The sequence below is a fragment of the Rhinolophus sinicus genome, linkage group LG10 (assembly GCF_036562045.2).
Source record: "Rhinolophus sinicus isolate RSC01 linkage group LG10, ASM3656204v1, whole genome shotgun sequence".
NCBI lineage: Eukaryota > Metazoa > Chordata > Mammalia > Chiroptera > Rhinolophidae > Rhinolophus > Rhinolophus sinicus.
In genome coordinates this window covers 53,443,015-53,465,297 of record NC_133759.1, presented here as the reverse complement: position 1 = coordinate 53,465,297, position 22,283 = coordinate 53,443,015, and the positions used below count along the sequence as shown (strand labels likewise).

The 22,283-nt window shown below is 40.8% G+C and overlaps 1 protein-coding gene across 9 annotated transcripts in view; it reads left to right on the top strand.

Moving 5' to 3' along the window:
* The window catches only part of FHIT (fragile histidine triad diadenosine triphosphatase), a 1,368,446-nt gene extending 1,346,659 nt beyond the window's left edge, over positions 1–21,787 (top strand). For 8 of the 9 annotated variants that reach the window (XM_019728377.2, XM_074313199.1, XM_019728375.2 and 5 more), the window contains 2 exons: positions 774–880; positions 21,481–21,787. In XM_019728377.2, the coding sequence (XP_019583936.1) occupies positions 774–875 (102 nt within the window). In that variant the 3' untranslated portion in view covers positions 876–880; positions 21,481–21,787. Of the gene's footprint in view, positions 1–773; positions 881–1,110; positions 1,260–21,480 lie in introns of those variants that run through there. The other variant, XM_074313197.1, reaches the window with a different exon arrangement.
* The last annotated feature ends 496 nt before the right edge of the window (positions 21,788–22,283 follow it).

Here is a 22,283-nt window from a genome sequence, read left to right as displayed (position 1 = left end):
CTGAGACATATACAAGATGTTTTAAAAATAAATATGGTTATTTGAAGAGGATTTTAAAATGATTCAACAAAGACCTATTGTTAATTTTTTGATGTTTCCTCATTTAATATATATATATATATATATATATATATATATATATATATATATTTAATCATTTGCCTGCTTGAAGCCTCTTTGAATGAATATACTCTTATTTCTTACTCAATACTCATGACTCTTGTATTATTATCATAAATGTGCTTGGGCTATTTTGGCTCACTGAACAAAACTTCTCAGAGCTCATAAGAGAGGCTAAGCCAAAGAGAGTAGCAAGTAAACCCTGGCCAGCGTGGGCAGATGATTACGGGTAGGTAGCAAACTCAATGGTTCCATGTCTGGTACATAAAATAAACGAATGCTGCTAGCCAAAGGAGAAGATTGGAGAGTGGTGAGGATTCTGGTAAATGGCAGGATGCCCCCTCAAGCTGAGACCCCCCCCCACCACCACCACTCTCAGCCTGAGCAGACAATTATAAGGTAGCCAACAGGCCACAGTGTAGTGTAGTCTGGTTATTTTGTTGCAAAAGCTGGAAATGTGGCTTTTTATGTGAAACCTCCCTGTATTCAAATTTTGGCAACTAATGCAATTATAAGACACACAGCTCCCAGCCTCCGATTTGTAAATTCTGTTCAGCCACTTCACAACACTTGCTCAAGGAGATCCCAAAGACCCATCAATGAGCCTATTATATATATAATTTTTTGTTTGTTTGTTTGTTTTTCCTCCAAAGCTCCAGAAACATGACAAAGAGGAGGAGGACTCCCCAGCCTTGTGGAGATCGGAGGAGGACATGGCAGCAGAAGCTGCAGCTCTGCGGGCCTACTTCCAGTGACACAGGTACGGACTGTACATTTCATCATTACTCAGACCCTCCAGGGGACTCCGGAAAGGGGCTCCCTGCCCAGGGCCAGGATGCACTAACCGCCTAGGGTGGTGGCTGCATAAGACATGGAAGCCAGCGTGAGAAAACCCCGACCTTTGAGGCATTCATTCCAACCTCTGAGTTGCCGCTTCTTACCTCCAAGCCACCTTGCACGTAACTCTCCTGTTTGTTCACTTCCTTCCAGCCTACTCTGCCAGCCCAGCCCACCCCAGGCCATCATCACCTCTCTCCAGTTTCCTCTTCTCCAATCAAATTTCCACAAAGCATCCTGAGATAGTGTGTAACTCAAACCCAATCATTTAAGAGTCAGCATCCTTTAAGGTAATCGCATCACCCTCAGGATCAAGTCCCAAATCCTGCTGTGAGTCTGCAAGGCTCTGTGAACCAGATCTCTATCTCAGGACCAGGCCATTCGCATCCAGGTTGGCTCCTCCTTCACCCTGGGCCGCTTCTCCCCATCTGCTCTTTGGTAAAAGCCCCTTGTGTTCCCTTTAGCTTTGGCTGCTAGGAAGCTCAGGCTACAGGGAAAGTCAGGGTGACAATGAATTATCTCTCTGCGTTGATGTCATTTAACTATTGGGAGATCATAGATTCCTGGAAATCTATAGCCAATCTCCTTTTCAGAAGGCATCTACACAACACAGTTTTATACAATGTCAGGGGGCTCTCAGATCTTCTGAAATTTATTAATAAATAGGGTTGCCATGAAATTCAAATTTCACTGAGCAGCCTGTATTTTATCTGGTACCCCTATTACTAAACCTTCTTAGGGATTATGGACCCCAGATAAGGAGTCTCTCTTCTAAATCGTTTCTTTGCCTTTTAAAAACTGTTCTTCATCTGGTTTTGTGTAAATGTGTTTATATTATAAGCTGCTAAAGTAGATCACATACTAATTAAAAACACAATTACTGGACAAATACTAGTAGCAACTGAATTACATAAAATTGTATCATCCACTTAGTGATCATGACTTTTCGCTAGCAAACACATTTATTGTATTTCTTTTTTACTTTGAAATGTAAGCCCTTTTTGGTTAGTTTAAAATATATGCGTATTTGATGGTGTTTTTCTCCCCAACCTCCTTTTTAAAGTATTCTAATTACTTAAGGACACAGTCTCATCTATTGCTCCTTCATTATTGTACGAGTATGTTGTGCTCAGACCCTTGCATTCTGGAAAGCTTATTTCATTGCCCCTCGTCATTGGTTTGTCAGCTCTGAATTCAATCGCCTGAAGGGATATACTGTGGTGCTGGCAGCAGCTATCTTTGATGTTTCTTTTTTTGCCCTGTTCACTTTCTCATTTTTTTTTTTTTTTTCCTTTTAAGGATCAAGCTAGTTAACCTAAGAACACAGGCCTAAGGGCATGTTTGCAAACGATCCTCTCTCTATTCCTTTTCTGAAAGCTAGTGTCATTTTGGAATGTCCCATCCAAAGGGGGTCACGGTTCTTCAGACACAGCTTCCTAGGCTGAGTGCTTTTCTTTCTGGAATGTGTACTTTCAGGTAGAGGCAAGAAAGCTCTATCTAGGCTTTTCTTGAGGCTTGCAGGATTCTTATACTGCACTTTCTTTAAGAGGATTGAGACTTCCCCAAGTTTCCAGTATGCTTCACTTTGTCTGTGTTTGCTTCTGTCTTACCTTGAGGCCTAGCGTCTCCTGCCTTCCAGGTAACTCAACTTGCCTTGTATGTCTTGCCAGAAAGATAGTTACTTTAACTTGTTATACAAACTATTGCCACAGTGCCTGTGGGTTTTTTAATTAACTAACATGCGTTTCTCTCTTTAAGGGCCTTTGTTTACAAATCACCTTCAGTTTTCTGGGCAGTCAGATATGGTAACTGAAGCCAGCCCAGGTAATGTGGGTTGCCCAACAGTACAGAATTAGTAATTGGAGGTGGGAGAAACTTAGGGTTCGAAGATTTCTCCCAGAGCATCGTCATTTCCTGACTAAATATGCCTGTCTTTACAGACAAAGGGGAAAGGAACCGTTCTTTTTAGGAATCCTACTTGATGAGTTGGTCCACGTCTCCCTTCTGCTTAGGTGAATTTCTGCTCTGCCCCCACACGCTGAGCTGAGTTTCGGGAGAAGGGTTTTGCCATGGCTCTTTTAGTCTATGTTCTAAATCACATTAGATGCAGCAGTAGATCTGCATCTTTTGCCTAATCTTGCATCCTTCTTGGAATGTAACAATTCCTTATTTAGGCATTTCATACTTGGTTTTGCTGCCTCTACACAGCCATGTTATGTTTCCTACTTATTTTTAAAGCAATAATGTGTGTACAAGTGGAGGAAGATTTTATTATCTCCCTGTCCCCATTCCCATCCCATGTTTGAAGTGAGTGGGGCGTGTTGTTTGTAAAATACGCAAGCATCACCCCTAATTCTAAAAGAAAGTCAGAGCAGGGTAGGTTTCCACACTCTGTTGTGTCAGCATATTCATTTGTAATTCATCAAACTCTCCTCTGTGTGTGCCATTATTTTGTAGATAATTGGTTGCTTCTCATTTACTCACAACAGAGCCTTGCAATTTCACAGCAACTGAGTCAGCCCAAAACAGCATTATTACTAGTGATAGATATCCTGTCAAAGCAAAATTTTGACACTGGAATTTTTGAAAAATCACCGGGATTTCAGTCACTGCCCCACACTTATAATCATGGACAGTTGAGGCACACAAGAAGAAACTCGTTTGTTTAGCGGTATGCGTTCTCGTTAGTGAATTATACCTTTTGAAATCTATGCTACCAGCCTGGGAAAACCCTCACCTTTCTCAGGGAGGATTGACTATCAATCAGCACAGCAGCCTGTCATGAAAAATGCCCAGGGAGCAGATCATACTACTCTCATGTTTTCTCGGGGGCGGGGAGAGGGTTAACTTCAGCTCCTTAACTAGTTTGATCCTAAACCCACTGGGTAATCCCATCTGGGGGTATTATCAATACAATGAATGTGTTTGCCAACACTGAGCCATCCCCAAATGGATACAGTAAAAGATTTTCTTTAGCACGGAAGTGCAAGAGACGATTCATTCCTCATTTAAGGCTAATGATACTTTAGTGTGTTCAAAAGCTCTTTACCAAAAGATGACCCATCATCTTAAACATAGCAGAAAAAGCGATTTCAGTTTGCTTTCTCCTTCCTCTCCAGTTCATGTTTCTACTGAACTGTGCTCTCTCTCCTCTTATTCAATGTAGACTATGCTTACAGAACCAAATTTCAGTAGCAAGGAATTAAAGACTCAGTTATTTAGATTAGATAAATATAAAGCAAGCCCTTATGGCCTAAACTTGGAATTATAAACCATAGAATCATAGAGACTTCAGAAAGAATGAAATCTAATGTGTCTTTAAATGAATTATTTTACTATAGCCCAAAAGAATAACCATCTAATTATACTTAAAAAACCTCCCTTTAATAAACATTCTATGAGACAGTCCACCCATGGTTCCAAAATGGGTTGTTTGGTTTAGTTTGAGTATTTTTAAAATGTTTTACCAAGATCCAGCTTCCTCTAACATGTACCTGACAGGTCAGACAAAAGATTACCACAGGCCATTGATCGCTAACCAAAATACAAAACTGTTCTGTTGAGATTTGTTAGGTTGGTGCAAAAGTAACTGTGGTTTGAAAAATTGCTAAAACTGCAATTACTTTTCAACCAACCTAATGGTTCAACTCATGGTAGGAATGACGAGCTTCCTGTCGTTACTTTTAACCCTTATGAATCTCGGAACCTCTTGATCGATCAGCACAGAGTCCTTTACAAAAAAGTCTCATCTAAATGCCACAAAAAATTTTTAAGACTTACAAACTTTACTTGCAAAATAATAATGAAATAAAGCCTGTCATCACCATCATCATCCTCTTCATCATCATCTCATTTCCAGAAATGGATAATTTATCACCCATCAATCCGCATACTCTTAGATGACAAAAACCTTCTAAAAATGTCTACCTACTCCCAAGACTTTTTTTTTTCTTTTTTCTCTACTTGCTTCTCTCCACTCTGTGTGGTCCCTTCCTACTATTTTTATGATTTTTGTCTCTGCCAGAAAGGGAGGCAGGGAAAAAAGACTCTCCTAGAGGTCAGGGGAAGTTAATATGAAGAAAGGCTATGAAAATTCATGTTAATAATCTATAACCTGTCCTTTAATAATAGCTGGTATTTATGCAGCTCATTCCATCCTATGCCTAAAATGTCCTTCCACCACCTCTTATGTAAGTGCTGCATTATTTTGACATTCCAGGGGCATCGAGCTTCTTATCATCTAGGCACTCAATCAATTCAGGATACACTAGCAAAACAGCTCTGAACCGTGCTCCTTCTGGTTTTAATACTTCTCTGATGATCCAAAAGACACTGCAGTATGTTCTGCTGCCTCTAATTTATCAGAGTGGTGAGCAATGGAGATTGTGTCTCATTCTCATTTATTGAAGTCTAAATACTGGAGGGAAAAAAGGGTAGGAACTAAATACAGAACATTTATAGAATTAAATTGTCCCATTGGAACCACTTGTACCAATGGTGTTAGTAAAATTAAATGCTAGCCAATTCTATGTCACGTGCCCTTTCTTCTTCCTAGTTCCCCTCTTTTCTCCTTCATGTGTAAGGCAGAACGTGCTCTTTGCAGAGGACAGGAGCTGTACAAAGACAGAGAAAGAGAGGGCTGGGGAACACACTTTCCATCTTGGGAACACACTTTCACTTTCTTATACCCAACTGCTTTAGTGGATGAATACCTGCCACCTTCTCTGTGCAATACCCAGACCCCAGTGAAGAGACCTGACTATTTTTGTTCACTATTACCATTTTAAAACAGTATCACAAGGCAAACCTTGATTCCTCTGCTACACTTTCATGTAAATAATCTGGAATCAAGAGAAAAAGTCAAGTGGCAGGTAACACCCTCTCTAAAGCAAATGCCTGTTTTGATGTTTACATAGAACTTTCTAGAATGTGCTTTGAAAAGAAAAGACTGGTAAAATGAGCATTATAGTTCTGTAAAAATTATGTAGCCCATCGCCCCCCAAAACAGAAATCTATTTTGCAATCATTTGTTCTGAGCACTAGTCATAAAAGACATTCTGCAGTCTCCCAGTAATGATGTCTGGATTGTCTGCCATTTTATCTTTTATTTTCAGTGGAAATATATTTGAATAATTTAAGGTGGCTCCCCTTCAACATTGCCACTAAATTTATCTCTGAACTTGAACACATCACTCTTTTTTGCTTCACTTTCCCTATCTCTGAATTGCTATGATGAAAATCATTTTAATTATATCCTAGGGTTATTATAAGGCTAACACAAGACAATGTACAGGAAATATACTACCAAAAGCATCTGTAAATTGTGCTCCTTCTAGATTTAATTCTTCTCTGTGGATCCAAAAGACATTTGAGTTACGTTCTACTACCTCCAATTTATCATGAATGGTGAACAATGGATACTGTGAGCATCCATTACCAATGCCAACATGTAGATTTACTATTTTCTCTGATTTATATAATATTTTAAAGATGGTAAGCTATGTGAATGTTCAGGTTATGAAAAAATAATTTAAACAATAATTAAAGAAAAACCCTGTAAGGCAGGATGTTTTCAGACCACCAAAAAAGAAAAAAGAGTGACTTCTGCTTCTATTACTAACAGACCAAACAATTTGAACCAAACTTCTCATTGTGTTCAACTAGAAAAATTGTACAGAATATAAGAAAATATCTATTAAAGGTAACAAGATTGCAAAAGATATAGAGTCAAGACTGAAGAGAGGACAAAAATCCAGAGAGCAAAGAGCTCAGCATTTGGGGTTGCTTTTCCCCTGAGGGCATTTGTGAGTCTTGGAGAGGCAGATGGAACTAAAACAATAAAAGCTGGGTTGCCAACCTTTCCACACCTTGGTGGAAAACAAAGATCTGAAAAAGTAATACCCTTGATACCTAGCACCAACTGCAGCCCAATTACAAATCATCTGGGCAACTGAGAAAGTCTCAGTCCCAGAAATTGAATTAAGGTGATCCCAAATTGGTAGTCCCATTATGTTTCTGACAGAAGCAAAGAAAAAAAAAATCATCTTTGGAAGAAAATAATACCATCTAAGATCCTTCATTATTACTACAAATAACTTTTTTTTTTTTTTTCAAATACAATGCCCAATTCATGAGTGTGTGTACACACAGACACCACAGCAAATGATGAGACAGGTCAAAACAAATAAGAGTAGAGTCACAAGGTACCTAAAATTGGAATTGTCACACATGAAAATATTCAAAATGAACCATGATAGATGAGAGGAGAGTGGGGAAAAGTATAAGAGAAATCAGTCAGAAGACATAGACTACACTGAGAAAATCTAATAAATATTTATTCCCAATTCCGAAACAGAGTTCCAGTGGAAGCTATATTTAAAAAGATAAAGACTGAGAATTTTCAAAACTGGCAAAAGCACCAATGTGAAAATTCAGGAACGCACCAAACTCAGAGGAGGGGGGTGTAGAATCCACACTTAGGTACATCATGACAGAACTGCAGAAAATCAAAGACAAAGAGTAAGTTACTAGATTTAATAGCGAAAAACAAACAAAAACTTACTTTTGAAGGAGTAGTAATTAGACCAAAAGCAACAAAAAAACAAAGAAAATCAGAAGACCATGGAATGACATCTCTAAAGAGCTGAAAGAAAATAACTGCCAACCTAAATTCCCATACCCAGTTAACATAGTCTTATAGAATGAAGGTGAAATAAACATATTTTCTGACAAAAGCTGAGAGAATTTATCACCAATACACTCATACAAAAGGAATTCTAAAAATGATGAAATCGGAAATGATTTTGAACTGAATGAAGAAAACTAAAACTTGTGGATGCAACTAAAGCTATGTGTAGAAAATAGTTTACTTTTAATTATAACTTATAGGCACTTATTGGAAGAAAAGTAAAACTAAAAGTTAATGTGCTATCCATCTTTCTGGATACTGCAGTCATTAAAAAGGAGTACATATAATGAAAAATGTTAAGCCAACGAATTTGAAAATTGGGATTAAACTGATAAGTGTCTAGAAAATATAGTTTTGCCCAAACTACACAAAGTAAAAATGAAAATATAAATAATTGGTAACTATTAAAGAAATCAAACTTGAATTAAAACCCTTCCTACAAAGTAAACATCAGGCCCAGATAGCTTTACTGGTGAATTCTACCACACAATTAAGAAAGAAAAAAGAATCTTAATCTTATTAATAGAATAATTATTAAGAAGAATCTTATGACTGATGGAAATAATTCTGCCAGAAAAGGGGGGGGGGAACCTCTTCCACTTCTCATTTGTTGTACATAAACCTGACAAGAATATAACAGAAAGGAAATCTACAGAATAGTTATACATGGAAAAATAGAAGCCAAAATCCTAAAAGATATCAGATAGATAGGCAAACAGGTAGATTACTTACATGTATGTGTGTGCATGCACAATCCATGAAAGGGATAATACATTACCGTATTTCCCTGAAAATAAGACCTAGCCAGACCATCAGCTCTAATGCGTCTTTTGGAGCAAAAATTAAGACTCGGTCTTATAGTAAAATAAGACTGGGTCTTATATTAATTTTATTTTCAGGGAAAGATTGTATGACCAATGAAACATTGATTTCACATTGCTATCTGTGATGTCTTCCACCACAATAATTAAGAAGAAAATAACAGGATCATCTAAGTAGATGCAGAAAAACATATATTGATCAAGTCCAATAGCCAACTTAACAAATACAGAAGTTCTAGGAAAACTAGAACTGGAAGGAAATGTATACTTAAGAGTGAAATGTTGAAAAGTATTCATCTGAGACTATAAATGAGATAATAATATTCACCATTAGCAGTGCTATTTCACAATGTACTCAAAGACCTGGCTAGTGTAGTAAGTTAAGAATAATACATAAAAGTTAGAAGGATTAAAAAGAAAGAAATAAAACTGTCATTATTTTTATACAATATGATGTATGCAGAAAACCCTAAAGAATCTATTAAGAAACAACCAGAATTAATTAGTAAACTTATCAAGGCCACTGACTATAAGATCAATACTATTAAATTTTAAATTTCTCTATATCAGCTGTTATCTTAGCTTGGAATACCAACAAAATACCATAGACTGGGTGGTTTAAACAACAGATATTTGTTTCTTGCAGTTCTGGAGAGTGGAAGTTCAAGACCGGGGTGCTGGTATGGTCTGATTCTGATGAGAGCCCTCTTCCTGGCTTGTCGAGGGTCACCTTCTCACTGTGTCCTCACAAGGAGGAGAGGGAGTGAGCTTTGGTTTGCTCTTCTTCTAATAAGGCCACTAATACCACAGTGGGCTCTATCCTCATGACCTCACCCAAACTAATTACCACCAAAGACCACCTGTTACTCTCACACTGGGGGTTAGGGCTTCAATATCAGAACTTTGAGGGGGGGCAGGGACACAAACATTCAGTCTACAACAGCTAAACAGTTAGAAAATGAACAAAATTAATTAGCTTATGTTAACATCAAAAATCAAATGACTAAAAATAAAGCAATGTAAGCTTCTAGACAGAAAACTATAAAATGTTATTAACAGGCATTAAAGAGGAATTACGTAAATGGAGAGATGAATGACTCAATTTTATAAAAGCAATTCTTCTCAAATTGACCTGTAAATTCCATACAATTCAGATCTAAATTCCCATATACAAACGTGTGTGTGTGTGTGTGTGTGTGTGTATTTCTTTTCTTTTTTTTTTTTTTTTGGTGGGTATATGTGTAAAAATTGACAAGTTGATTTTAAAATGGCTATGGAAATGTATCCAGACACTATTAAAAGAACAATATAGAAGCACAGGAGGGCTTAGTATTATTATAAAGCTATAAAAGTTAAGAGAGCATGGTACCAGTATCAGTACAAGGATAAATAGACGGATTGGGCAAAATGGAAAGCCCAGAAACATATCCAGGCATATATGAACATATATGATAAAAAATAACATCACAGAGTTGTGAGGAAAGGAAAATCTTTTCAACAAATGGTTCTGGGAGAATTGGATATCCATGCACACCATATGCAAAAGTCAATTTCAGGTGGATTGTGATTTAAAATGTGAAGTGTAAAACAAAAAAAGTTTTTAGAAGATAATATAGGATAATATCTGCATGATGTGGCCATAGGGAAAGACTTTTTTTTAAATACACAAAAAATGTTACCATAAGAAAAAAATGATAAAATGGACCACATTCAAATTAGGACATTCTGTTACCAAAAGACACCATTAAGGGAGAGCAAAGACAAGACACAGAGTGGGAGAAGATATTTAACACATATATAACTAACAAAGGACCAGATTCCAGAAGATAATTTTCTTAAAAAGAAAAAACTTACAGGTCAATAAGAAAAAGTCATCAACCCAATAGAAAATATAAAAGGATTTAAACAGGCACTTCATAAAAACATAGGTATTGAAATGGCCAATAATTTTTAATCATCAGGGAAATGTAAACTTAAAGCACAGTGAAATATCACTATACACCCACCACAATAGTCAGCATTTTAAAGACTGACAAGATCAAGTGGAACTACAGAGGCACACAAAAGAATACATACTGTGTGATTGCTTTCATGTAAAGTTCATGCATTCATGTAAAAAACAGGCAAAACTAAATTATACTGTTGAGAGATACATTCATTTAGAGGGTAAAATTACAAGAGAAAGCAAGGAAACAATCAGCATAAAATCAGCCCAGTGGTTACTTTTGTGGGGGTGGCAGAAAGGGGGTTATGATTGGGAAGGGAACTGGGGTGGGAGGGTGGAAGGGGGCTGGAATGTTCTAGTCCTGGCCATGGGTGGTAGCAAAATTTGTGTCTGTTTTATGTTAATTCTGTAAGACATATGTATGTGTGTATATATATATATATATATATATATATATATATATATATATGGCTTCTGTACTTTCCTGGATGTCTGTTTTACCATAAAAAGGACTAAAAATTAATCATATAAGTGAAAAATTTTTAATTAATGACAAAAGAAAAGAAGGAAGAGATTGACTTTAACACACAGTCTAATTATTGGCTGAATGTTCAATTATTCCACAACAGGCCTAAACAAAAAAGGATAACTGCTGCATATAACTTTTACAAACACTCTGCTACAGTATCAGAGAGTAGCTTCTCCTCCTCTTAGTCATCCTCCCTGACTTTAAGAGGCCACAGGAACTAGTCAGATTATTATTTCAGGAAATGAGTAGGAGACCACCTCAGAGGGGACACTTCATTATTAATGATTCTTAATGATACCACTTATGAAAAGCTTATTATGGGCAAGTAATACCATGTACTTTACAGGCTTTATTCCAATGAAACCCCACAACAACCTTTAATATTGTCCCAATTTTCAGAGTTGAAACTGAGGCTTAAGGTCACTATGGGATTTGCCCAAGCACACTCAGGTTATACATGGAAGGTCAAGTTCAGGCAGTCTGACTCTGGAGCCCACATTTACATTACACTAAAATTGGTGGGTCCCCATTTAGAAATGTCATCCACTGCTTGAACACTAGCTAATTGAAGAGTTGTACAATAAAGCTGAGATACAAGATATAGCTGACACTTGCTTCCTCATGAACTTCAGGAAAAGAGCCAAGCATTGGTGAGTCCCATGCTGGGAAGTTTGTAAAGATCACTTTACCCACTTGTCACAACCTCCCTGCTCAAGAGATAGCACTCTCCTTTGTTTCCATATGCCACAACAGTTAGGGACTGAATATTTGCCTGAAAGCTAAAACTGCATTTGAGGAACAGGAGTGACTCATGGCTAATCAACCTTCGCCATAATGGATTGGATGTTGCATTTTGGGGACTTCCAAGGGTTCCACATTAAACATCTTTCAGTTGGGGTTTCCTCTGGAGATAGGGGGTGTTCATCAAGACTCTACAATTAGCTCTTGAATTTCAGAACACTTAGAAGATTGTCAAGAGATTCAAGCAGAAAAAAGGATAGGCTGTAGCAGACATTTTAACTTGGAACTGCCAATCCCATCCCAAGGCCACAATTCTGGGCATGCGACCCCAGCTCGAGCAATGACAGCTCTTTCCCACCATTTGGTGTATGGACAGAAAGAGAAAAGCCCTTGAAGGAGCGATGTAGACTTGCGGCTCCTGGCAGTCACCCGGCCCATCATTTGGAGAAGTCTGATGCAGGAGAAGCACAGTAAAGGGAGACAAAAGTAAAAAGAGGGGGTAAATTCCTATGTCTACCCTATTCTTCACGGTTAAGTCACTTTTCTTCAGAGGCTCATTTGAAATGGGGTTTCCTTACTTGCCATCCAGAGTCCTGGCTACAACATGGATATAGACTGCTTGCCTGTTGGAGGACATTTTTAACCTTGAGGTTCTAGAACTCAATCCCCAGCTATTTGCTGAAGTCCCACTTTGAGCCAAACACTGCCTGAAGCACAGTAAGTGAAGTCCATCTCTACTCTAGAGGACCCGACGGGGTGTCTGAAGTGATAGCCTGATTCAAGAACAAGCAAGCATGTAATCGAGTCTGTGCAAGTTGGCAGTACAAAGTCAACTGCACCTGTAACCAAACTGATTCCTCTACCTTATTCCACCATAAAGTAGTTGCCTTTGTGTCAAGTTGATCTAATGCTCTCCCACCCCCATGCCCACACATAATTAATGCCCTCTCGGAGCCACTCTGAGATTAGCAATCAATTTTAATGTGTATTTAAGAGATTTTTCAAAGAGTCCGAGTCAGTGTGTAAGATGATAGATCATGTAACAATTAAAGCATTAAAAGAACCCAATGGAGGATTCCCTTTCCGCCAGCAGATATCTTTAGGTCAAGAAGGTCAATAAGAACCGGCAGATCATTTTCATTCCTTTAAGACAGGCAAAAATGGCTTTGAATGCAATTAAGTGTTCTTAGCAACTTTCCCCTGCTAATGCTCTATATCCTGTTCCAGCGAGACCCACAAAAACTTCAGAGCTGTAGGCATTCTAAGCTACAAACTGATGGTGTGGTATCGCTTTGAAGAAGTGAAAGCACATGACATTGCTTGAATCATTTTTTAACTGGAAATGATAAGGCACATTTGTGGCTATAGAAAAGGGAAGCTTTCTCACAGCAGAAGGCCAGTCTCGGCAGGACCGGGCTCTGGCTGCTCTGAGAACTCGGCCCTCTCTCTTATCCAGTCTCTCTGGTGACTCCTGCAGAATCCAGTTATCAATTTGGAACAGGAATACACCTAATGCAGTAAATCAGCATTTATCTTTGACACCCCTTTCAAAGTTCTGCTTTATTACTCTCTACTCAAGGATCTGTTTTCTATCGAGGCAGTTTTTTCTTTTAAGGTGTAAGATCTTGTGTACAGTCTGTTCTAATTCATTGAATCCTTTTTTTTTAAAAAAAAAAAAAAAAAGACTCAATGGAAAGGAAAAGTAGTACAAACATTTAAAAGAAAAAGTATTTTAAGCAAAACCTAAGAACTCTCCTCGTTCTCGGTAAGCTTTCACGACACTGCAGTTAAAAACACAACTTCTTTATATAGAATATCATAGTCAACTGTTGACTATGTATCTTGAAATACATATCTATACCCTCAAACTCACCAAAGGTTGTACAACAGAATGAATATATTAAAATAAGGAATGTGCTAAAAGTATGATCCTTTTAAATGGGAAGCCAGATCATGTCCCTCGTCCATACTTTGGAGAGCCTGCCAGGGCCGACTCACATGAAGTCTCGTAACTCACACTACAGGACTAAGACATAATCTAGACTCACCTCCCCTGAGTCTCCCCATCACACCCCCACTTGCAGTCTCCCTGCTTGCTTGCTGTTATATCACTTCAGACAGCCCCCACCTCGGGCCCTGGCACTTCTTGTTCCCCGCACCTGGAATGATCTCCTTTCCTCCTTCCATTCAGTATTTGACTCAATATTACCTGTTCAGAAAGGCAATCTCAAGTAGTGTCCCTGGTTCCTTCTGTCCCTTACACTCGTCTTATTTTTCTTCAGAGTGTTCACCATCATCTATCATCATATCATATGATGTCTGTATCCTCCAAGTAAGTGTCCGGGGACAGGGCCATTGTTTCTAGCACTTAGAACACCTTCTGGTATATCATGGGTGCTCAAAAACTCTTGCTGAATGAATGAATGTGTGACCATAATTGATATCTCTTTAGTTTAGACCTTTCTCTGGGCCAGGTGCTATGCTAAGTGCTTTACTTATATTTAATCTTCGTAACAACTCTGTGGGGTAGGTACCCATATTTTCCCATTTTGCAGGTGATGAAACTGAGGCAGATAGGCAAAGTAACATGATCAAGATTACAGAGCAAATATGTCACGGGCCTAACTGGAACCCAGAGCGCAGACACTTCAATATTAAATTAACTCTTCAGACATTCGTAGAAACACCCCCACAACTCAGGCCCGCTTCTTCTGTGCTCACTCCATAGCCTGGGCCCCAGGATATTGTCCCAGAGCGACACTGTCCAATAGGAACAGAATGTCAGCCACGCGTCATTTTACATTTTCTAATAGATCCACTAAGGACAAAATAAAGTAACATTAATACTGTGTTTTTAACATAATATATCCAAATACTGTCATTTCAATATCCTTGTAATATAAAAAAAATGTAATATAAATATATAAATATAAAACATTACGGAGATATTTTACATTCTTTTTTTAGAGTAAATCTTTGAAACGCAGTGGGTATTGTGCACTTTCAGCACGTCTCAGTTCAGACTCGTCACCCTTGTTAGGGTTCATTAGCTATATGTGGTTAGTGGCTGCCATATTGGACAGTGCAACGGTGGAAAGAGGTGGATGGATCTCGATAATTAAGCAGATCCGGTTACAATGCTGTACTTACTAATTATGTGAGCTTTTCCTAGCTGTGAACTGAGGTTATGAAATCTACCTCATGGGGCAGAAGGGAAGACAATCAGATTTCCTTAAGTAAGACTATAAACCGCAGCATAAGAGCTGGCTGATAGGTGCTTTGCACAGATGGCTTTTCCTTCCCACCCAGCAAAAAGAATGTCTCAAGCACTTAGAACACCTTCTGGTATATCATGGGTGCTCAAAAACCCTTGCTAAGTGAGTGAATGAATGAATGAGCCTTTGGGGCCCCTCTCCTTACTCCAGTTTAGCCTTCTGAGCCAGTGCCTCTATTTCTACTGTCTGCCATGAGTGGGAGAGGGGGGATGGCAGGACTCTGGCTGAGTGCTTGTCTCCTGGACCATCTGGCTGAGCTTTGGAAACAGGTGAGCCACTAGCCCTCTTGCAGGACACGTTTATATGGCTCTACATATCCACAGGGATCCATTTCTGGGAAAAATATCCCTCAAATCCCAAAAGTGAGCAATGAGCTTTCTCTCCTATCAGTGTGACCGGCAGCTTTCATGTCCCTACTAAGAAGAACCTGAGACTCTGAGCATCTTTGGGCTGGAAGGAAGTTTAAAGAGCTTATATTTTAACCTATTGTTTTACAAAGGGAGACACTGTGGTCCAGAAAGTGGATGTAACTCGTCCAGGCTCACGCAGTGACAATGCAAGCTTAAAACTGGACCTTTGCATTTGCAGTCTCTATCCAGATACACGCTGGGAGAGGTCCACAGAAATTTCACCTAGATGACTGTGGATGCCCATGTATGGATATCTTCATCTTTGTGTGTTTTTTGTTTGTTTGTTTGTTTGTTTGTTTGTTTTTGTGTGTTTTTTTGTTTTGTTTTGTTTTTTCACAATCTACGATTCGTTCTAAGAACCAGAATCTCAGGACAAACTGGCTGATGTGAATCCCTCTCTGTTCCTAACAGCCTTTAACTGCGTTTTCTTGCAGTTTTCAACCCATGATCTACTGGTCCCAAGTAGAACTTGAACGTAATTCAGGTTAGCCTATTTGTCAGTAACTGAAGTAAACCATAACTTATTTGAGCATCAATTTCCTGCTCAAAATGTAGCATTCAAGATTTCATCTTTTTGTTTTTGATGGAAGGCCTTGCTCTGGGTCACAGACTTTTATCCATTAGCCTAAGGATTTTTTTTTTTTTTTAATTGTAATCCAAGCTCACATACAAGGCAAAAGAACAGAGCTATATCAACTTCAGTACCTTTTAAACGGCAGCAAGGAAAAATTATTATCACCCTGTTAGCCTGTTAAATGTGCTGAACCCCAACAAATTCTCAATGTGCCGATCCTTGAGTATTTGTCTATAATCCCTCAGCAAATGCACTTTTTATTCAACTACAGAGTAGTACACACTCCAAACACAAGTGTCATTAATTAAATAACACACTCAGCAAACTCTCAGAGCCATTAATTATCAAAGGTAGCCTGCTCCATGCTTGGCTCTAAAATTCTATTATAATGGGTGTGCGCAGGAGAGTGAAGGGACATGCGAGGGGAAGGTCACTCCCAAAAGCACAGTAAGAAGAAGCTGTCAGACAAAGTAAATGACAAAGCGCTCACGCCTTTTAGCTTTCCTTTGGCCCTTTGGAGGGCTTGAAGGAAGGGAAAGTGTTTCACATTGGAGAGACTTTCTTTCTCAAAATTAGTTTCTCTCATGAAAGGCGCAAGTAAATATAAAGTAATCCTTTTTCATTTCGACTGAGTCTCGGGTAAAACTAATATCAGCTGAAGATTTAGAGACAAATAAAGCCTGTTCTTCATAAGCTCCACCAGAATGAGAAAAACTTTCTGGGAGAGTCCTCGCTAGGCACAGAAGCAGATATACAGGGAGCCAACATGGGAAACAGAAGACTTCCTGGGTTCAAGTGGGCAGAAGGCACCCGCCCGAGCAAGGAGGAGAAGGAGCCTTCCAGGGGTGGGTTCACTCTGCTCTGCCTCCTTCCTCCCACCACCTATGCAGCTGCATCTGCCAGACCCGATGGGATAAAGGTGACAAGCCCTGTGCTGCGTGGTTAGTGACTCACAGATACCAGCTTGGCCATCATCTTTCTTGCATGTTTGCTGTTCTTCGTGTTTGATTTAGTCCTTCGAGGAGAACACAGCGCTAAGTGGGTGGGCACTCTGTAAAGGGCAGCCGTGGGGCAGGCCCCAGCCTCGCTGCATCTTCCCTCCTAAGGCAGCTTGTCACAGGGTACTGGAGCTGCTTTCTGTGCTCTCAAGGACACAGACTCACGGGACTGGGAAACAGACCCTGTGCAACAGGAAGTTAATTAACCCTGTCCCATCGCATGAAGCTGTGTTATTAGTCAACATGTGCGACATGTCACAGAGGAATAGTTGTGAGTCAGAAAACTTGCTGGGAATTTGCCCTGCTCTCTGAAGTCCAGCCTCATGGTGCGGCGTTTCTGGCAACTGCACTTGGGATAACCCCTCCTGTCTCCAGATGGAAGGGGAATTGCATTGCCACGGAGGAACTAATCAGAGGGCTCGGATCCATGCCAGTCCCTCCCCCCCACCCCCACGGTACGTTCGCCTTTACCCACTTTCTGTAAGAGAGTGCCAGCAACGGCTTTTGTAGCCCAATTTCTGATTCCAGTTTATTTAAAAAAATCTGAAAAGCAGAGGTCAGGGGGGCCTGCCCTTAGATAATTGCTCACCTTGTTCTCGGTGTGAGCAGAATGACTCTCTATGGCTGTCTTCCTCTAGCCCGCCAGGAAGTAAGAGTGACTTTTACAAGAAGAGAGCTGTTACACAGGACTTTTATGTTATGCTGGGTAATGTGGTTACTTGGTTCTAAACCCATTTCTCTGTCAGCCCTGGTCATTTTAGTCCTCCTCATGGGCAAGACTCACTACCTTTGAAGGGCAACGCTTGTCCTGTGCGTGTGGCTCTGCTAAGCTGAATATTTGCACCTGAAATCTCCAGCATCTGAGCCACTCTGGGGCATTTGGAGCATTTATGGGGAGCACACTTTGGATCTGGACCCAGGAGACAGGCTTGGAGCACCTCGCCATCACACTCAGTGATCCCCCCCAGGGGCCCAGGCTGTACCCCGGACCAGTCAGATCTCCGGGGGTGGAGTGAAGGCAGGACCTTTCTGCAATGCCCCCAGTCCAATCCAATGAGCAGCCAGGTTGAGAACACTACCTTAGGGAAACAGAAGGAAGGCCTGCTGAGTTTCCAGGGGTCCCAAATCTGCCTTTTACACTCTATCAAGTTAGACTGACTGTGGCGAGCTCCCACCCAGGTTCACCTACTGAAGCTAGAATGGATCTGTTTTCTTAGCTCCAAAGCAGAAGAGCCCCTCTGTCTCTGGGCCTACCGGTGTGTAGGAGGATGGAGGAAGGGGCAGGAGTCTCGCCTCCATTTACCCTCTTAGTAAAAAGATGTTGCCTTGAATGCATGCAGAGGGTGGTTGGATCTGTTGAAAACATGTGACTCTGCCCCATTTTTTTGTGGAGACAGGCTTTGTGACACCTACTGGTGCCTGCATGTTCCGGAAGTCAAGGTGGTTCTGTTCGTTCGTATCCCAGTTGGGATCTTTTCAGTATCTCTGCTTTCAGGCTGTGCTAGCTAAGTTATGACAACAAAATGCAATTCGACTTCAAAGACTTTCCTGAAGGTTTCACAGAGAGAGGGATGAGAAGGTCACAGTCCATACCATGCAGCAAACCATACTTAAAAACTGTCTGAACTTCCCCATTAGACATGTTTATTTTCCTTCCAAATTCAAAGCTCCGCTCTCCAAAAATCTCTTTACCATTCAGAGCAATGGAGCTTCCTTTCTGCTCCCTTTCCCTACTCTGTAAACCAAACCCTTGATAATGAACTTCATACGATCTGTGAATTCTCAAACCTGGCCTTGCAGAAGGAGGGGACTTTCCCTGCATCTGCCACTATATTTATTAGGAACTTAGAAATATTTGAAGAGCATATATTCATGGGGACCAGTCAACCTTCAGGCATCCTGGGCTCCTGCTCTCTGTTCTCTGTGTCCAAAAGCAGACATTTTCTGGACTGCCCACCTGGCACCTTGTCTCACCTCATGCCAGGTGTTTCCTCAAATGGGTTGGGAGCACCTTGAAAATATCATCATTCACTTCTTTGCACCCTGCTCCAAGCCTTACTCACAGGTCAATAAATACATTTGTTGATCTGCCCAGATAGCATTGCAAACACTCCTGTCTAGAGGTGATATGGATGGAAACTAGACACATGAAGAAAGGCACATAGCTTGTGAAATCCAATCAGCAGATGGGAAGATAAGCACATTGCCCAGAGGCTCCCTCTCTGATAATGAGGCCGCATCTCTCCTGGGTACCTAAGTACTTACCTGCACTTGCTTTGACACATGGGACTCTCGCCTGCCAGTTCCTGACTGGCAGTGCAGTACAGAGAATAAATAATTCTAATGACAATAACGTCAGTGAGCACTTACAAAGCATTGCTCTAAGTGCTTTCCTGCATTAACCCAGTTCTCTCCACAGCCCCAACAGTATATGTTTCCACATTGCCTAGAGACACACATGCACAGCGAGTAAATGACGAGGCTGAACTTCAGGCTCAAGTCTTCTCAAAGCCCAACATGTTCACTCACTGCCCTCTGGCAGGAAAAGCCAACTCTGCTTCCCACAAGCTTCCAGGCTAGCTGGAGAAAAGAAATGGCTGGAGACAGAGACTTACGAAGCTAGGGTGCCAGTGTGGCTATCACAGCTGTGTGAGGGATGGGTTGCGGAAGCCTTGCAATAGACTGACAGAAAGCCTGCTCAGGTAGGGGGAGAAGCTCCCTCGGACATTCAGAAATTACAGGGCTGGGGTCGGGAAGGGCAGGTGTGGGAAATAACACGGGGCCACCGCGTTCAAATGACCAAAAATAACTTCTCCGAGGGACATAAATCTGCCCTAGACAGGCGAGGCGGAGGCAAAGAAAGGACACATCCATTTTCAGGCCTGCACAGGTGTCTCTGACTCAAAGTTAATAATTGTTCAAGGACAAGGGCAGTGATGAATGACGGGGAGACGCCCTGTATGTCCAGACATGAAGGGTGGTGCTGGGCACAATAGGGGGTGGCCCCAGTGTCATACAGGAATGAGACAGGCCCCCTTCTGCAAGCAGCGCAAGGTGACTGGTGCATACACCCTACCCTCCACCCCTCACTTGCAGACACCAGGTGGCCTGTTGGATTCCAAGCTCAGATGTGAAGGCTGAAGCAGAAGTGAGTCAGCGTTCATGGTCTAGATCCCAGAAGGGACCAGATCCATTCCAAAGGGATGACCTGTCTGCCCTTTGCTCTCCAACTTTATTCTGAACTTGCAGAAAAAGGGTAGTGCCAGATTCACTGAAAAGTCCCTCCATGTGTCAGAAGCTGAAATGTGTGCCTGTGTGTCTTCACCCAGGTGGGTTGAATGGACCCATATAGGGATATCCTTGAACTACACACTGGAACTGGCAGGAGGCTGGGTCTTTGCCCCTCATCCTCCCAGGTTTGTGTTGTAGTGTTGCACTCAAAGCCACAAACAGTGAACAATAAGTGAAAAGCAATTTAAACTACTGAAATTCCTTGAAAACACTGAAGGGAAAGTCCACTTATGCTCCCCAAGAACACAAAATCTTATTACACCCATGGCAGCTACCCCAAACATCTCCTAGCACCCTTTCTGTCAATCTTCCCCAAATGTTATGAAATCTAGCCTATGAATTCCTCATCTTTCTTCCCCGCCTATTGAATTTTCTTTCCTATAACCCTCTGCCCTTTCCAATGTCCTCCAAGCTAGTAGCCCCTGCTAGTCCAGGTTCTGACCACGCTCACTTTCCTGATACCAATGATCAAGGCCCAGAAGAAAGGTTCTCCTTTGGGGGAGGGGAGGTATCAGAGCTATGAAATGTATCCCTGTGATTTAGGAATTATCCTCCCAAATAACATTAACTGTCCTGTACCACCACCGCCGCCGCTGCCACCACCACTACCACCACCACTACCATCACTCCCTTTCCTATTTATGAGTAGAAATGATTTGTTTGAGGCCTGGCCTCAACCTTCAGATGACTTGGCTTTGAAGCAAAGCTGATGCAGCCTGCTACACACTAGCTCAGTCATTCCCAAAACTCAGGGGCTGAGAACCTGGGACTCACATGGAGAACTTGTGAAGAAGCACAGATTCCTGAGCCTCTCTGCAGATGTGCTCAGTCAGCATGTGGAGGAGAGACTCGAGAAATCTGTGATTTTAACAAGCTCACCAGGTAATTCTGATAATGGCTATGTTTGAGAATCTATCCTTACTTCGTTACTAAAGGTCTAAATTGGCTTCATTTGTATTAAAGCTTTGTGTCCATGAAATATACTCTTAAGAGACCAGGCAGCTGATCTCTGGGGTCTGGGCTGTGGGCACAAGCCATTGAAAATGTGGGGTTCCAGAGGGTATAGGCATTAATAGGATTGGAACCCCCCATTTCACATAATCTGCCCACAACCATATGGCTTCTTACGTAATGTTAATGACAATCAAACAGATTAGTAGTAAGCAAACTTACATTTTATTTACTGCCATGACTCAAAAAATGCTATGTGTTCTAACTTAAACGTCTGTTTTTATATTCTGTCATTTCCAGGCACGAAAGTAACTCGAACAAATCCCAAGGCATAAGGAAATGGGCCTCGTTCTCCCAGGACTCTGCGGCATTGGAAATGAAGCTAAGCAGACTTTATTACATCCTACAATTCTGCAACCTTTTCAAAGCATTTTATTATACTTGTGGACGCCAACAGGGTTATGTTACAATCATGATGACTGACAGGCTAACTTCAAAACAACGGCACCTGCCGCACTTCCACATTTCCTCATCTATGTACTTAGAATACAGCCCTTTGTCAATTGTCCTTTGGCCTGAATGGAAATAAAGTGGCAGTTAAAATATTTATCTTGTGTGTTGGCTAATTAAAAATGGACGTTTCGGGCCTTTGAAAGATACAACTAGGGAAGTCCATCTCTTGGAACGACTGTGATTCCTGAAAACCCTAGGTTTGTTAAGGCTGAGATAAGATTTAGAGAGTTTCCATTCTGGTAGGTAAGATACTAGAACAAGAAATGTACGACCTTCACTTGGTCATATCCTCTCCTGCCTTGGGTACAGAGAGGCAGAGATGAAAGAGCTTAAGATGGCAAAATAAGCTTCTGGAAACTACTAAACACATAATGCGGTGATCAGACCTCAGGCTGGGCTGTGTGAGTGGCAGGAATGCAAGGAAAGGGAATGGAAAAGCTGTCAGTGTTGTCTTAGGAAACACATCTCTTGCCCATAATAATCAATTTATTTAAGGGGGGGAGGCAGAATTAGGCCCTTTCTTTCCTCAAGTATATTCATAAAAGGGGAGGGGATGTTAGAGTTTACAGAGAAAAATAAAACACATGAAT